A 16,552-nucleotide genomic window follows, 5' to 3' on the forward strand; every position below is an offset into this window, starting at 1 on the left:
ACGGAACTCGTATCCGCGAAGTCAAAATCCGTAGAAGGAAGCCCTCTCCGCACTTTCTTCGGAGCTTATTCCGGTTTGCGGTGGTTCACTCACGAGTGAAATTGTTTCCCCGCGCCCACTATGCGTAGACGGCAACACTATCAACAAGCATCAGAAACCTCCATCAATGAGACTCTCCAGGGCGCTTTGATTCTCAAAAAGGCTTGAATTGTTATGATTAAGCGCTATCCATGGAGGGACGTGACCAATCGTATGAATTTGGTCTTTAAGACTATGCAATCGCAATCGCCAAACTATCCCATGATCGATGCGATTATTTGACTCCAAAACTTGCTGCCCATCAACCCTTTCCCTGACATCACTACCCCTGGCTAACGCAGTATTTAAGATTCGGGCTTGATCAGGCCAATACTGCTCAACAACGGCCTGTCACTCACAGCGACAAGGTATGCTGGCGTTGACAGGTCATTGATGTGTTGAATCTTGGACCAAGCAGGAACAGCGAAAGTGTCCCTCGCCGACCATTTGAAGATAACACGCGGGCCTGAGGGAGGCTCCACGATGGTCTGGCCTTGGCCCTCGTAGCAGTGATACATGAACGAGGCTTGCTCACGAGCTTCCTTAGTCGTGTGATGACCGTCGATCCGCTCAGCCTGAGCACCGAGAATCGGCGATAAGGGTTTGCCGTTACTCGTGTAGTGGAAAATGGCGTGAGGGCCTTCTTGGGCCTTGAGCTCTGCCTCGACCTTGTCCCAAGGATGCCTCCATTCGCAATCCTCCGTCAATCTATGAAGTTTGTTAGTTATAAGTATGTCAATGGGAAACAAACAGACTCACACGCTGGGGTATCTGCTCTCGTGGTATTGTTCCGCAAAGTGAACGGGGGTGAATCTGAAGAGGGGAAGGTTGAGAGCGTCGAGCCAGATGACCGGGGCATCGCTCTCGTTACCGTGGTCATGCCAGTGCCAAACAGGCGTCACGACGACGTCGCCTCTCTTCAACGGCATCTTCTTGCCTTCGACAGCTGTGAATCCCTCGCCATCAATGATGAATCTGAGAGCGAAAGCAATGTGTCGGTGAGCAGGCGCCGTCTCTCCGGGGTTAACGATTTGAAGACCGCCATAGATAGTGTCTGTGGTGTAGGGAGATTCTGTGCCATGTTAGCTTTCCACACTTTGGTCGACTCTGAGGGGGATACTTACGCATTGTGGGGTTGACAAGCATAAGGACTCTCCTCTCCGCCTGCTTCTCACCGACCATCTCGGCGGCTTTGTGCAGGAGAGGGAGGTTGTCGGCGTACTTCCAGATGTGAGGCCGCGCTACTGGTTGAGGCGTAGGAGGCACCATAACGTTCATCTGGGACCACAGCGGCTCCAAATGCTGGGCCGGGAGCTGCTCCAAGTAGTCGTTCATGGCCTTGGCCTGATGGTCATCCTCGTGAGGTGAGTCCATGGCGACAAGTGTACTGGAGTGTTGGATACGTGTGAGATCAGACGTTCGACGTTTTAAAGAAGTGAACTTGATTGCAGATGGATGCTGAATGCGTTCTCGATTGAAGAGGCGTAGTTGGTGAAATGAAGTTGGACGTTGGAGAAACGGGAGATTATCAAAGAGCGTTTCCCCGTTACCCCCGGATTCTTGAGCCCCCCTGCCCGCGTTCATCCCGTGCGACGGCGCCCCGCGCGGGACGGGTCCGGTGCAGGTAGTTGATGCAATTCCGAGTTCCGATGCGTCGCACAAATCCCCGGCCACGCTAACCGGAACACCTCATGATTGGCTGACCAAGGGGATTGAGCTGATATGGACCCATGAGGGGAACATCGTGGTCATCTCGGCGACACGCACATTAAAGGTCCAAGTTATCTAGAACAGGTTTGATGTTGCCGAAATAGAAAGCTGTTTATTTTCAGTTACATACCCGCCCATCATGTCGTTTCAGCGTCTTATCCGTTTCGTCGACGACAACGACGTCGAGCACTTTGGCGAGCCCGAGATCCAGAACGAGACGCAGCTCACCGAGCTTCTTGAGAAGAATGAGCTGTGGGCCGTCGCTCTCGATGGTGCCAGTCCTGTCTCGCCCCTCACCAAGGGTGACCGTGTCCATGTCAAGGCTTTGCGACCTCTCCTTGCACCGAAAGATGTGCCTATTATCAGATGCATCGGGTTGAATTATGTCAAGCATAGTGAGTGGACTTGTTATGAAGCCTAAGGAGCGTGGCAAGCTAAGCTCAGCAACAGTCAAGGAGGGCGGCCGTACACCACCACCGTACCCATCAGTATTCATTAAGCCCGCGACATCAGTCGCCTCTTATAATGAGGATGTGCCTATTCCAAAGGTTGCCCAAGACGGTACGGTCGACTACGAAGGCGAGCTGGTAAGTCCATGTCACAAGCAGCCCCAAGAACGAATCTCAAGCTGACCATGCCAGGCATTCGTAATTGGCAAGCCGGCAAAGAATGTCGCCAAGGAGAAAGCTTTGGAGTACGTCGCCGGTTACCTCACTGCAAACGACGTCTCGGCGAGAGCATGGCAAAGAGACTCCGCCAAGGCCGGAGGTGTTCCCCAATGGTGCTTCAGCAAGGGATTCGACAAGTTCGCCCCGTTGAGCCCGATGCTGGTGTCTCCCTCTGTCGTTGGAAACGCAAGCGATCTTCTTTTGCAGACTTTTGTCAACGGAGAGGAGAGGCAACATGAGAGCACGGGTGACCTGCTCTTCGGTGTCGAGGAAATCGTCAGCTTCTGCAGCCAGGGTACGACGCTCGAGCCCGGAACCGTTATCCTGACTGGAACGCCATCGGGAGTTGCCATGGGCATGAAGCCGCCTAAGTACCTGAACGATGGTGATGTTGTTGAGGTAAGGATAAGCAAGCTTGGTGGTGTAAAGAACAAGATGGTCTTCGAGTAATGCCATATGCCTAAGAATGGAGGTCCGGTGATGATACTGCAACGCAACGTACATTGGTGGCCTCAAGGCCGGGTATTTCAATGATTAGAGTTACATGAAACGTTGTCCAAAGCCACGCATATCAGTTTATAGACTTCCTGGCATACTATTTAGCCAAGAAAAGTCGTTGACATCGAATGAGATTGCGTCCATGTCGAACGTCGCATCCTGTCCCAGGTATGGGAAAGGCATGTCGAACGTCTCCTGATCGTTGATAATATTCGGAGCGGCCGGATCTGTCTCCGAGTTTGGCAGTGCCGTCGACTGAGGCTGTTCTTGAAACATCTTTGTAGACAGGATCTGAAGAGCTGCGGCACATCTTCGCGGAGATGGGCCCAAGTTCTCGTGGTCTTTGAGCAGAGCCATTCCCTGGTTCCATGACCTAGAGATGTCGAGTGATGAGAATACTGCTGGCCGTAATCTTGCGGCGATGAGTACAGTGGCTGCGGTGTAGATGTAAAATACTCGATACCACCAAGCGGGAAGGAGGCCGAGTGTGCCGTCGTGCTTTTGAAATTGCACGATGACCGAGATGAGATTTTGAGCGGCTTCAACGCATACCATCGCGCATTGTTGCATGACCCGAGACGAAAGATCATCGTGCGTCGGAGATGATTCGGAGAGACAAAAGCGAGCAAGCATAGGTCTTAAGAGCAGCATTCGCGCATGGAGCAGTCTAGACATGAATCAATCAGCCCATGATACCCTTACCGTAAGCGACGTGACAGCACTCACCTTATCCGCATGATGACAGCCTGCCGCCGGAAAACCTCGCCCAGTTGCGTCTCCGGCTCAGCCATGGTCAAGAAAGTAGGAAGGCCCTTCTCCCATCTCGTGAGTCGCTGGTCGAGCTGCAGAGCGGTGCCAAGGTCCAGTTCATGCCGCGCTTGAAAACTCTGGCCCAGATGATGTGGCGCCGTGGGGGATTTCAAGCCAGATGTGGTTGTGTAGAATGCCAACACTACTTGGTTTATGATCTCGTACAGTTCTAATGACTTAACGAAGAAGCCTTGATACCTTAGGCGATGTGTTCGTACCCCGTCATCTCCTTGCTCATTTGAATCTGGTATTGAGGGTAGGACTACGGTTGATGCAAGTTGGTCCGAGATCATTGCTGGGCGGCCATGTGTAATAGCAATCATGCTGAGAAGTCGCCGTCAGTCACAACAGAGAGATACTTTGTCGCTGGATGAGGGTGTATCTCACCGGTCCATCAGGATGCAGCCATGCCAAATCCGCCTGACCAGATCCCTCTCCGATTCACTCGAAATCTCCAAGGCGGTTTCGGGAAGATGAAGACCTAACCCCTGGGCAATCCGAACGCAAGAACCGACAATCATCCAAGTTTGATGAGGGTTATTAGTACTCTGAAGGTACTGGCTCATGATGAGTAGACACTGTATCAGTTCAATGGAGCCCGTGTCCCATAGGCTCAGCTGTAGTAAGTCCTGAGCTCGAGTGAAATACCCTTGGCTGGAAGAGTCTCTTTGCTCGGGCGGCATCGACTCAATCAACTGGGTAGCAAGAGCGAATATGATGTTGAGGATGCTCACGAAGATTCGTTCGTCAGCATCGAGAGATGTCCCGGCAAAGAGGGCATGATAGCAATGCTCGAATCGCTGACGGTCTAAGAAGGGGTACAACGGGTCGACATAGTACCAGTAGAGATCCATCAAATGATCAGCTTGCTTACGGGCGGGCAAGACGTAGTCAACCTGGCCTCCTGGGCCTTCGCCACTCAACGGGAGGGATGGCTTGAAAAGAGAGCTTCTTGAGCCCCTGGTCTCCGTTGCCGAACCCAGGCGCGCATCAATCGCAGCCTTGATCTGGTTTGTGAAGGAGCCTGCACTGCTGCTGCCAAAGTACTCGCCGGTCACCGTACCATCCTCGCGGACAGTGGTCATGGAGTCAACGACCGACGGCGACGCATCCGACGGTGTGATAGGATGTCGGTCCATCCTGCTGCGTCTTGTTGGGTCTGGACCGGATGAAGTGGTAGACTTGGGAGTTGCGGTTGGCCGAGCTACAGGAGGCAAGGGAGGTTGCGCAAAGTTCGCCTCGGGACTATGCGTGATCTTACGCAGCGCTCTCATGGGGGTGTCGGTGCCGCTGTCCGTTATTTGCTCCCTGGCAAGCGGCTTCTCAGGTTCGGAGCTGTAAGAACATCCGTTTCTCAGGTCCGTCCTTTTCCAACAGTTGCCGCATGCTGTACACCGAAGTTAGCATTTGGTTCACTCGATACATCAAGCATGGGCCTGCTATGAGAGGTTCGAGAAGACTTCTTCTCTTGATTGCGCATTTACAAAAACGATATAGCCAAGAATCAGAGCCGTCTTCTTCTCAGCGGAAGCCCGCTCACCAATCACTCACCTGGGCGCGCCCCGTCGCACTTCACTTTCCTCCTCCGACATGCCTCGCATGCCACATCGATCTTGATCCGCTTCGGCTTGGGCTCCATTATTTTCTCCATCTCAGCCGTAGGTCGGCCGGCCTCTTGCAGGCGGCAGCGGGCGCACAAACGCGGGGGAGGTATGCCCCTTGCCGGAAGCCCCTCCTCGGACGATTGAAAGGCTCGGAACGATGGCTTGAGTGTCTCGGAAGCCACGAGACCATGGATCTCGGACAGAACGCGTCGAGTAAGATATGAGATTGCGGAGAATAAGCAAAGTTCGGGCTGGAATGTTTGGATGGAGAAAGGTGTGTGTCTTGGAAGGCGGCCGAGTTCCGAGACGATCTGGAGAATGGTCGAAGATTGGAAGCGGATTAGCGGCGTTCGGAGACACGTTTTTGGCGGAGCACGGAATGCGGAAGGATTTCTGATTTGTTCATCTGGTTCCTTCGGATGTTTTCCGAGTCATGTCCGGGGATGCTAACTGACTCCGGAAGCACACCCAACCATTTGCTTATTTTCTCGTGTCTTCCCATTGAACGGCCCTCCTGCCGCATGTTGCCAAGCTGACCAAGATGTCACAAAAGCTTCCGACGCAGGATTCAAGCCGGTTATACCCAAAGCCCGTCGATGTCTTGACTTGATTGGCCCTTTCGCCCCGATTATCATGCAGCGTTTGCCTCCCGATGCACAAAGGGGCGGATGCAGGGATTGTTCAAAGTGGAGTACTGCGCGTTGGGCAGACGGCGTCTGCTTTGGCCAGAGAACCTGAGAAGCATGACGAAATGTCATGGATCATTTGCTCGAGAGATAATTCAACCACACCCAGTCAATGGACGTCCGACTAAAACGAATCTTCATAAGGTTCGTTTACATGATTGCGGAAGCAAACTCAACGTAGTCATCGTTGAGCCCGTCCCGTAACGTGATTAGTTGGCTTTCGCATACCTCAATGTCGAGACCTTTTGGCACTTGACGGCATATCAGTCAGTAGGCAGATACATATATCTGTGTTACGGGTGGAGATGAATGATTTGTTCTAAGACGGGTGACGGTAAGACGATCTCTGAGGAGTTTCTCAAGCCTTCCTGTCTGTGACATTCTCCACCTCCACGAAATCATCCTCCAGCTTCTCTCTTCCGACGTTGATATCACCAAGCGCATGTCTCTTGCCATCAAAGACCTCAGCGATCTGCTCCAACGTCCGCCCCTTGGTTTCTGGGAAGAGGAAGAAGATGAGGACGAAGAGAATCGCCAAGATACAGCAGAAGACAATGTAGTACATCCAGCCCAGGTTAGCCATGCCGATGGGGTTGACGAACTGTCCGATGATGAGACCCACGAAAGTAGATCCCAACGAAATGGTCAGTCCCCTGCCGCGGAGGGTGTACGGCATAATCTCGACCGGATAAGCCATGAGGAGAGGAGACCAGGCGATGTCGTAGAAGAAGTAGTAGATGAAGATGAAAGCCACCACGGTGTATCCGGCCTTCTCGTCTTTCGTCCTCGCGAACACGCTGGTAAGGACGGTCCAGATGACGTAGCAGACCAGCATGCCTGCGGTCGAGATCAGGAAGAGCTTGCGGCGGCCGAGACGGTCGACCATCATGGCACCGGCGAACACGGCCGCGAACCAGTTGAACAACTGCAGGAGGCCGTTGATGAGGGCCTGATCCTTGGTTGCCGTGATTCCCACCGTGTTGAGCACCAGTGTTAGATAGTATGAGATAACGCCATTGCCAGCCTGTTCCATCGTTAGTTATATTTACTCATTGGTAGTTAGAGGACACCCGTAAACTTACCCATTGAGCACCAAGGCCAATGATCATGACAATAAGTGTACGGCGACGGTTGGGCGCAGTCTTGACGAGATCCAGGTAAGAAGACTCCTTGGAAGCCTCCATTTCGATGCGGAGGTTCTCCTCGATCTCCTTGATCTCATAGTCGACGAGTGGCGCAGACGAGTCACCGCCGGCGTGGTAGCGGGTAATAACCTCTCGTGCAACTTCAGTCTTGCCATTGGCGACTAGCCATCTTGGTGACTCGGGCACGAAGTAGAAGAACGCGCACTGAATCGCGGGGAGGGCACCCTGCAATATCGACGGGATTCTCCAACTCCATGTCGAGGGGAGACGGAAAGTTCCATCTGCAAAGGCGTACTGTTAGAAAGGAGTGATTGCGAGTCTATAAACTTTGGACTTACATGTAGACCAAGCTGCGAGGATAGCCCCGAAGAAGAAGAATGTGTTATAGAGCGCACTGATCTTGCCGCGCTGGGTCGGGTAGGCAAGCTCGGTGACGAGGATCGGCGCGGGCTGCGCGATGAAAGCAGTCGCGGCACCGAGGAGCCAACGCGAGACGATGAACATGGGCAGGCTGACACTGGCGCCCTGGAGAGCAGCACCCAGGAGGAGGAGGAAGAACCCAACCCACATGGGCGACTTTCTACCATACTTGTCTGCCATCCAGGTTGTCGGGATAAGACCCATGATCTTGCCGATCGGGCTCGGGTGTACTGTTAGCGGAGTCGACGTGATGGGGTTTCTTCGCGGGATGGTCTCACTAGACGGCGTTCATCGTCCCAAGAATCGGTGGGCTTGGGTGACCAAAGTAGCCGCGCCATTGTTCGATTGTCTGAAGTCCGTTCTGCCGGGGGTCAGTATCAACATCAAGGGTCGCCAGCATCAGATGGCATGGTTGATGGACAAGATGACATACCATCATGGCGCCGTCGAAGCCAACCGAAGCTGACGAAAACATCGGAACCAGCAGAGTCAGGTTCAGCAGAAGCAAATGTCTAGTGCGGTACCATGGTGCAGGGTTTTCGGGCAGGACCTTGAGCCGATGTTAGAGTTCATCGTGGCAGAAACTTCAAGACGTGTCGTCTGGAGTCGGCATAGTCTGATGGGCGTAAATGACTGAGGACATACTGCTGCTAAGTCTGATCCGACGGCCTGCTCGGCCGTCTTCTTGTCAGCTTTCGACTTGAGGAAGCCCATCTTGAGTTTGGTCGGGCTGCACTGAGATTGTGACTTGGAATTGTCGACGCTTCGCTCTTGTTGCGATCGACTTTCTGGTCAGTGAAGTCGCCGAGCCGAAAGATCAGCTCCGCGCCGCTCGAAGAGGACAGGCTCAGGAGTGATATATGCTGAACGGGGAGAGTCACCGTCGTACCTTGGGATGCCATAAAGAGTGTCTGCTCCCGCCGCCGCGCCCTTGTCTACCCCAGTCAATCCCCATAATGTCTGTTATTTCCCCACGGGCAGTGGATTCTTCCCCAACTTCTCGCGCTGGTTCGTTTGAGGTGGCTGACCCATAGTCCTGGTGGATGGGCTTGACGGAACTCGGGAGTCGGATGACAGGTCCGCTGGGATGAACGCCAAGCAGACTAGGAATGTAAACGGCATTAACGCCGTCGCGCCGCCGTCCACGGGATCTGAGGCTCGGTGAAGGTTCATGACCGACCACGGCCAAGGTGAAGAGGAAGCACACACCGACGGGTAGCGGCCCGATGGAAAGACGTTTTCTGGAACGTTCACCGGGGACCGTCCCCGAGAACCCAACGGGGTGTGCTCAGACTCAATGACATAGACATTAGCTAGTCGCAGTAGAAATCCGCGAACCCAAAAGCTCCCCGAGGCCATTGCGCAGGTTCTGAAACGGTTCTGCGGAGGAGTCGGGAGATCAGTGCTGCATGATAATTAAACTCGAGATCCCCATTCCCCCTCAAGTTTCCGTCGCTCCTCTCCCCGACACATGATGCTTCCGAAAAACGAGGTTCCAACCGGCCATCTATCGTCGCAATGGACCCACCGCCGAAGAGGATGAGGATGGATGCCGGCGGTCGGGTTCTCCCCGACATGGGGCATATGTCCTCCGGCGTCGGCGGCGGCGGCGGCGGCTCGCCTCCCATGATGCGCCCTGGCGTCGATCAAGCGCACGTCGAGCAAGCTGACCCCAGGATACCGAAGCAGAGGACGTGGTCGCGCGCGTCATCCGCCTGCCAGACCTGTCGCGGACGCAAGACAAAATGCGATAACGAGCGCCCTATATGCGGCTACTGCCGGAGAGTCGGCGCTACGTGTAACTACATTGAAGACTCGGCCCCGGCCATGTCATTGTAAGTTGGACTTGCTCGCGTTCGGTCGAGAAAAACCTTGTCCGGCACCCGCCGTTCCCCCATCGTCGGGGGCTGAGCGAGGTGGGATATATCGGACTGCCACTAATGGGTTGTGACCGGTCGTCAGATGCCAAGGCGTTGGGCCACGACTTTTAGGTGCAATAGAGAACTTGACCAACCTCATACAACGGAACGAAGAGAACTTTCGGGCCATCCCTCAGCTCAGCCGCGATCTGTCTCGTGACTCCAGCGACTACCCAGACAGTCCGCCAGCCCATGCTGGACGTCAAGAGAACTTGGGACTTCTTTCTGGCCATGATAGCAGCAACCCCGATGGATCCAAGAGGTCGGGCCATCCTTTGCTTTCGGACACAGCCGGGCTGGACTCGGTACTCGAATGGCCCATATTTCCCAAACCAGTACCCTTTGCGATAGATCCCTTTAGTCATGCCTCCCCTCGTGGAGAAGTGTTCTCCCCGAGATCACCACCAGCCATGGAGTTCTACGAGCTCTCCAGGCTGGTAGATCTGTTCTTAGCGAATGTCCACCCCATGAACCCTGTCATCGACGTGCCCATGCTCCGCCAGATGTTGAAGCAAGTCGCCGAGAACGGCCCTGACTGGTCAGCCACGACGTGCCTCGTCGCGCTTACGTGCGCTCTCGGGGCCATATCGCAAAGACCGGGGCAGAGAACACCCAGCGGGACCCCGCGCGGCTATTCGGTGGAACCCAACCGTCATCTGGCTTCCAGGTACTGGTCTGTCGCGGAGAAGAGGCTGGGCTTTTCCATGGGTCAGCCTGGGTGGGAGTCGGTACAGTGTCTATGTCTTGCAGGGTATGTGGCCGCTCCCGAGTGAAGATGATGTTTCCATGGGCTTCAGGGCTGACAAGGGCAGGATATGGCACATGTACAACATGGATCCCTTACAGGCTTGGAAATGTTTCAGTATGGCGAGCAACACGTGGTACACTACCTCGCTCACGACCAGGTAAGGACTTGGCGAGGATCTCACGATGCTGGGGTCTCCCCAGGCTAACGGACATGTTCTAGAATGAAGCTGCAGCCCGGAAAAGCCGAGTCAACACCAGACTATCCTCAGTCACTGTCACTAGAGCAGATTCTGTACTTCACATGCTTCAAGTCAGACTGGTAAGTCGATTCAAGATGACAGACACCACATCGAGAAGCTGATTCCCTGCAGCGAGCTGGCGTTCGAGCTCTCTCTTCCCGGTTCGATCCTGGCAGGCGTAGAATACCCATACAACTTCCCGTCCCCTCCAACGCTCGGCGTCATGAATCTGGACAACAAGGCGTTGATGATGGAGCAACGATCCTGGTACTACTATCTCGCCGAAATCGCCGCGAGACATCTCATGAATCGCATAGTCCAAGCTCAAAAGCGGTCTCCTCCGCATCCCACGGAGCACGGCATAGACCGGATGCTCGAAGTTTTCGAGGTCTTTGACGCGCAACTAACTGACTGGTACGAGTCTCTACCACCCCCGATCTCTTTTCAAATCCCGAACGGAGAGATTGCACCGCTGGTAGATGATCTGTGTCACATGCTTCGCGGACGGTACCTCGTCATGCGGGAAATGCTCTGTCGACCGTTTGTGCGACTAGCCTCGACCATTTCCATCGGAATCACTGTACCGGAGCACATGGTCACGAGAGTTGCGGAAATAGCCTCTCGAGGGCTTCAGTACTGCCTGTTCAGAATCCAGGCCACGTCCTCTACTCCTCACCACGGACTGTGGTTGCAGCTTAGGGGGTTCGTAACTTGTTCCTTGATCCTGACGGCGGCGGAGAGGGCACAAAGCATCCCATCCCTGAACGTGCCGACTAGGATGGTGTATCCTCAGAACTGGAAGAGAACAATCTTGGCGCAGAAGGAGATCCTGTCGAATTGCTGGGAGTACGAGGAGGGAGGGATCAGCGATTGTGCCAGGGTTTTAGACTGGGCACTTGCCAAATTCTCAATGTAAAATATTGCGCGACCAACCGTATTCAACTGGGCCAGCTGTCAGGCTTCGTCTAGTAACCAAAGTCCATGGCATAACCATGCTGTGATTTTCTACTCGTACAGGGAAAGAAACTTACGTGCCGTGCGAGGCGTTCGTACGCCCCAACCGCGCAAACGAGGGTAGGGCTGCCAATATCAAGCGTGGGGGAGTCCATGTTGACTTGCCCGTGAAGCTCATCTAGCTGATCTGAGCGAAGCAAGTTGAAAGCCTCTCGGGGAGAACGATGAGATTGGAATGGCAGCCACGTTCACTAATCATCGTTGCGGACTCTGTTGCCGTCGGGGAGATATGATTGTAAGGATTGTAGTCGACATGTATGTGCAATATTCGCCGACATTAGCGCCGTAGTAAACTCTGCTGCCGCACATAACCAACGATCAGACCAATATCCTGCGAGGACGTAAAGCAACCAGCGCGCCGAGTGCCGAGATGCAGAAAGTGATGTGTGTCGTTGCAAGGTTTGCCCAACTTTACCGCCTGTCGCTTTTCTTCCCCTGCATTGCTAGTTTGAGGCAAAGGGGCGATCGGCGGGTCTCCCCGAGCATGGCATCGGTCTTGCTCCCCGGGAACACACTCCGGAAACGTTTAAACAATGTGAGTATCTCGGGAGCTTGGTACATTCCTTTATCTTGACGTTGTGGAGCCCGTATTTCCTTCAAAGCTCGCGAAGCAGAGCCCGACAGACGCCGTTCGCGAAACCGAGGCCTCCCACGGACTGTCTGACATGTGTCATAATATGTAGCTTGGCCGTTGGTGACAGTGCACGGCCACTGGAATGGGGGATATGAGGACCAATTATTTCTAGAACTGGCTTTCAATTACTGTCATTGGAGCTTTTGATAGTCAAGATGTGGGTGTCATCGGGGACGAGCCGACCCTACATATTGACGAGATGGAGGGTTGACTTGGGACCGATAGCTCGGTCTGAACATGGCCGTTTCTTACGGTAATGGATTTGATACTACAAGTAAATCCTCATGTATCACTCTTCGACGGCGAAATTTCGTGGTGTCATGTCCTCAGTACGAGAGAGTCCATGCGGAGGGCCCTGTGAGGCAAGTGTTGTCTTGGAGCAGATACGCTGGCGACTGTTGCACACTACACCCAAGAGAACCGAAAAGGATGGCAGGTTAGAGTACATACTATGATTCTGAAACTACATCATCATAAAACAATCGAAAGGTCCTGTACCATCAAGACAATCTGAGGTTAACCGAACCCATGGGTCATATGAACAGTGAGCATTGGAGTGTGATTAGGAACAAATTCTGTCGTTTACATGAGTAATTCGTATGGGTTATTACGTATAATGAATAATAGGTATATTTAACTTGCTGTGAATCGTCTACGTAAGAGTGCATCACGAAGAACCCTTCTGGGGTGCTACCGGAAGATGGTCGGCCTTCGGCTCCGTGTGGGGCCGAGAGAGCGGCGGACACAAATGTAGTGGGGACTGGAATCTTCAAAGGTTTCCGCCCATGAACTCACTTAAGGAAAACCTAGAATTCAAGTAATATGTAACATCTAGATTTCGCAGAGGTTTGCTCGGGGGGTAGTAAACCGGTACCCTTTTGTGTATTATGTCCATGATTTACCCTCACTCTTCAGTCGTACGTGTCCGCAAGATTTTCGTTTCTCATCTTCTGCTCTATTCAGAGTCAACCCACTCGAACGGCACCTGCCACTGGTCGTGCTGTTGCTTGAACTTCTTCCACTCATCAGAGTGAATGTCGGCGTGCAAAGCAGCGGCCTCGGCGGCGAGGTCTTCCACTTCCACATTCACATCAGCCATGGCATCCTCCAACCCCGAGGCTCCCTCCTCCATCTCATTATCGCTGTCCTCCATCTCGAAATCCTCGTCGTCCGCATCGTCATCCTCCTCCTTGCGCTGTTGTTCCAGCAGCTGCCTGCGGTAGTTCTGCAGCGCGACGATGCACTCTTCATGGCGGAAGCCCTCGCCCGGCCAACCGTGCTGGCTGTAGATCTCCGAGGGGTGCGGCAGGTTCGTGGGCTCCGAGAACGGCTCCAGGACCTCGGCGTCGAGCTCTTCGGTCGGCGGCAGCGGGAGCCAGTTCACTCCGATCTCCGGGATGAGCTGGGCGAAGAAATCGGCGACGGCATACGACTGGGCGGTCCGCCACGGCTTGTTGCGGGGGACCTTGGCGACGCCGTAGCTGTTCTCTTGGAAGGGCGACAGGATGCCGCGGCTGCAGTCCACGATCCACCAGTACGGTCCCGACCACGGAGTCACCGCCCCCACGCGCTCGCCGTAGGTGAGGTTGATCACGTCCGGCGGCAGGTCCATCGGCCCCGCCGGGGTCTGGCTGAAGGGGAGAGCGGCCAGCTCGAGGAGTCCCGCGTCGCCGCGGTCAGACCACTTGCTGAAGTCGCCGAGATGACGGAGGTAGCGCACGGCTTTGGTCTTGGGGGCGACGTTCCACGGCCCGGGACGAGGCCCATCGTGCATCGGTCTGGGGTAGGGGAGATGGCGCAGCAAGTTGATGACCGTCTCGGATCGGCGCAGGGCGCGGAGGGCGCCGACGTCGAGCTCGGCGTCGGTCCAGCCTTCCGCGGGAGGGAAGTCGACGTATGTTGCTGGAATGTAGGCTGCTCGTGTGAGGGTCAGATAGTACTGGGTGAGTCCCAGGACGACATCGCCAATCTGGTACGTGCAATTGAGGGGTTTCTGCAGAGGAAGTTCCGACATGATCTCAACTTGCGCGTGGGCGGGGTAAGTTGGCTTGATGAGGGGTCGAGTAGATGAGAAGCCAAGTTGGAAAAGCGACGGAAGTCCAGCAGATAAACAACACAACAGGTTGTTATTGCGGTGAAGACTCACGAGGGGTATTCACGGTTTGCTGCCTGCCAGAAATTCACGCGACGCGTTTGGTCCCCCTCCACCCCGCCTCACTTGACAGTGCAGCATATCTGCTCTGCCCGTGCGAAACTATTGGTGAGTGGCTCTCTATTTCGAGAAGGTGGTGCGGGAAGATGCAGAAACAGCCCTTTTCATAGGTGACCAGCAGTGGCTTTCCCAGGATGCTAACAAGGATTTCATAGGCTGGTTGGCTGAGTAGACAGGGGTCAATCAGTAGTGGTGATTGAGTAAATCTCATCTCATCTCATGAATCTCATATGAGATCTCACTTCAGATGCAAATCTCATTTATATACATACTATCTAACCTCTCAATAGCTCGGAAACTCATTTTTCTTATCGATAGAAATGCTCATTCGGTATTACTACACGGAAGTGCCCTGACACTTCACATTACCCTCCGTCGAAGAACTTGCTTCTTATCAAGCGAAGGACGCCAGCATGGCAATGAGCGAATTAAAGACGGTAAGCCCCTGTCATCACGACTTTCAGCGAATGACAGATTGCTTATGGGAAGCGTATCTTAACCTCCGAGTCACTGCGGCTACTTGAGGTGTCAGAATTATCAACCCCGCGTGAACCAACGACATGCTCATCACTCAGAGTTCCTGTCCCAACATCGGCCTGATAACGCCCCCATCGTAACATCGGTCACGATGGACTGCCTCACCGAGGGTAACGGCGATCTGTATGGCATTGGCGTCCGCCTCGGCCTCTACTTTCAATGGGCCGCCGGGTTTCTGTTGCGCAACTTTAGCGGCTCCTGGAGGACCATCTCGGCCGTGAGAATGGCCAACAACGCACTCGGCCTGTCTCTCATGTTAGCGACCATGATCAACACCTCTCGCGGCTTGTCGCTCAGTACGGACTTTCTCATCGTCTACTACCTCACCATCGCGCTCTTCTATGCCGAATCCTACAACCTCTTGACCAAGGAAAATGCCAACAACGAGGGCTTCCTCTACGTCCTGAAGCCAGATCTGCCACTCTTATTTCAAAATCTCCTTTTTGCAACCGCGAGCGTCTTTGGAGGTTGGTTCTGGATCCGTGGAGTGCGGATGGCAGAAGAGCCAGCATGTGGCGCCAGAGCGGCGGTAATCGGGGCTTTCGACCTGAACAACTCGCGATGGAAAGTCTTCGCAGCCGTCTTCTCCGTCGGTCTTGGCATCATCTTTGGGCTGTTCTTTGTGATTCATCTCGCCGGCTTCTGGAGCGGCCAGGTCTCGAGGCGACCTGTAACGTACATCGCGAGGTCGCTCAGTTTTGCTTCGGGGGCCCCAACGCAGATCATGCTAGCGTTGCAAGGACTACTGAGACCGAATCTCCCTGGCGCAAGGAACGAGAAATGGTTCTTACGGTTCCGCGCCGGAGACCTATTGCTGCTCTTGCAGTTTTTCCTGATCAACCTGGCTGGACCTATCATCGCCATATCCTCCGTGGAGACCATGATACGGACGAACCATCTGTCGACAGACGGCATCTTGGAGTCGAGCGGACAGATGATCGCACTCATCACCGGGGTCACGAGCCTCTGCGTCGCTATCGCGGAGATGCTAGGAGACTGGTTCGGGGACTGGGTCGGACGAAAGCAGGCTCTGCCAAAAGACATAGCATCCGAGTTGCTGTACAACTCGACCAAGCCTATGGAGATTGAGGAGATCGAGGAGGTTATGAAACAACTTTCGCGTTGGATTTCGGAGTACCAAAAAGACGATGCTGCAAGCCACGATTTTGACTTGGGGATGGGTGACTTCCGCCGGCCAGAGAAAGAGACAATTGGTCCTGGAACAACACCGAGTATCGCGGATCGTCGAGAGACCGAAGCTGAAGCCTACCAGAGACCTCGTTCAGTTTGAGAACGACGTGACAGACTCGGAGCTTCATACAATTACGACTTCCACATAGGCTTCGGATGCCTGATTCTTTATGGCATCGGATATACGGACTATGACCGCTGCCAATGCCATGCAGCAACCTGGCATACGACGGACTGAACACGATACCTCAAAAAAGGTCGCGAGATCTCGAAGACCTCGACGACAAGGATTACTTCCTTTATTCTTTTAAAAAAAGTCACAAGTGGCAGATTCACAGCCTCCTCACTGTCCTTGGCTTCCTGAAGAGAAGTCTCCAAACGGAAGGAAGTTGTCTGGCAAAAAGCACCTGCACCGCACCTTCTCGCACACCTTCCTTCCT

The 16,552-nt window shown here is 54.0% G+C and overlaps 7 protein-coding genes across 7 annotated transcripts; 3 read left to right on the plus strand and 4 right to left on the minus strand.

Annotated features, from left to right (window-relative positions):
• Positions 1–383: 383 nt before the first annotated feature.
• Positions 384–1,452, minus strand: CkaCkLH20_13212 (gentisate -dioxygenase; the record flags this gene model as incomplete). Its single annotated transcript, XM_038895922.1, has 3 exons — positions 384–786; positions 838–1,150; positions 1,203–1,452. 3 exons carry the CDS (start codon positions 1,450–1,452, stop codon positions 384–386), a joined length of 966 nt encoding a protein of 321 aa, XP_038738756.1.
• A 475-nt stretch (positions 1,453–1,927) lies between these two features.
• On the plus strand, positions 1,928–2,906 carry CkaCkLH20_13213 (fumarylacetoacetate hydrolase family protein; the record flags this gene model as incomplete). The annotated part of the gene is made up of 3 exons (XM_038895923.1): positions 1,928–2,183; positions 2,239–2,375; positions 2,430–2,906. The coding sequence occupies 3 exons, from the start codon at positions 1,928–1,930 to the stop codon at positions 2,904–2,906; spliced, it is 870 nt and encodes a 289-aa protein (XP_038738757.1).
• Positions 2,907–3,032: 126 nt separating this feature from the next.
• Positions 3,033–5,403, minus strand: CkaCkLH20_13214 (C6 transcription factor; the record flags this gene model as incomplete). Its single annotated transcript, XM_038895924.1, has 4 exons — positions 3,033–3,621; positions 3,681–3,962; positions 4,413–5,151; positions 5,316–5,403. The coding sequence occupies 4 exons, from the start codon at positions 5,401–5,403 to the stop codon at positions 3,033–3,035; spliced, it is 1,698 nt and encodes a 565-aa protein (XP_038738758.1).
• Positions 5,404–6,412: 1,009 nt separating this feature from the next.
• Positions 6,413–8,333, minus strand: CkaCkLH20_13215 (lactose permease; the record flags this gene model as incomplete). The annotated part of the gene is made up of 6 exons (XM_038895925.1): positions 6,413–7,078; positions 7,137–7,480; positions 7,538–7,839; positions 7,898–7,980; positions 8,053–8,169; positions 8,265–8,333. The coding sequence occupies 6 exons, from the start codon at positions 8,331–8,333 to the stop codon at positions 6,413–6,415; spliced, it is 1,581 nt and encodes a 526-aa protein (XP_038738759.1).
• An 804-nt stretch (positions 8,334–9,137) lies between these two features.
• On the plus strand, positions 9,138–11,440 carry CkaCkLH20_13216 (C6 transcription factor; the record flags this gene model as incomplete). The annotated part of the gene is made up of 5 exons (XM_038895926.1): positions 9,138–9,454; positions 9,582–10,289; positions 10,351–10,443; positions 10,506–10,604; positions 10,657–11,440. The coding sequence occupies 5 exons, from the start codon at positions 9,138–9,140 to the stop codon at positions 11,438–11,440; spliced, it is 2,001 nt and encodes a 666-aa protein (XP_038738760.1).
• Positions 11,441–13,127: 1,687 nt separating this feature from the next.
• On the minus strand, positions 13,128–14,186 carry CkaCkLH20_13217 (uncharacterized protein; the record flags this gene model as incomplete). Its single annotated transcript, XM_038895927.1, has 1 exon — positions 13,128–14,186. One exon carries the CDS (start codon positions 14,184–14,186, stop codon positions 13,128–13,130), a length of 1,059 nt encoding a protein of 352 aa, XP_038738761.1.
• Positions 14,187–15,012: 826 nt separating this feature from the next.
• Positions 15,013–16,212, plus strand: CkaCkLH20_13218 (uncharacterized protein; the record flags this gene model as incomplete). The annotated part of the gene is made up of 1 exon (XM_038895928.1): positions 15,013–16,212. One exon carries the CDS (start codon positions 15,013–15,015, stop codon positions 16,210–16,212), a length of 1,200 nt encoding a protein of 399 aa, XP_038738762.1.
• Positions 16,213–16,552: the final 340 nt, after the last annotated feature.

Source organism: Colletotrichum karsti (genome assembly GCF_011947395.1).
Source record: "Colletotrichum karsti strain CkLH20 chromosome Unknown Scaffold78, whole genome shotgun sequence".
Classification (NCBI taxonomy): Eukaryota; Fungi; Ascomycota; class Sordariomycetes; order Glomerellales; family Glomerellaceae; genus Colletotrichum; species Colletotrichum karsti.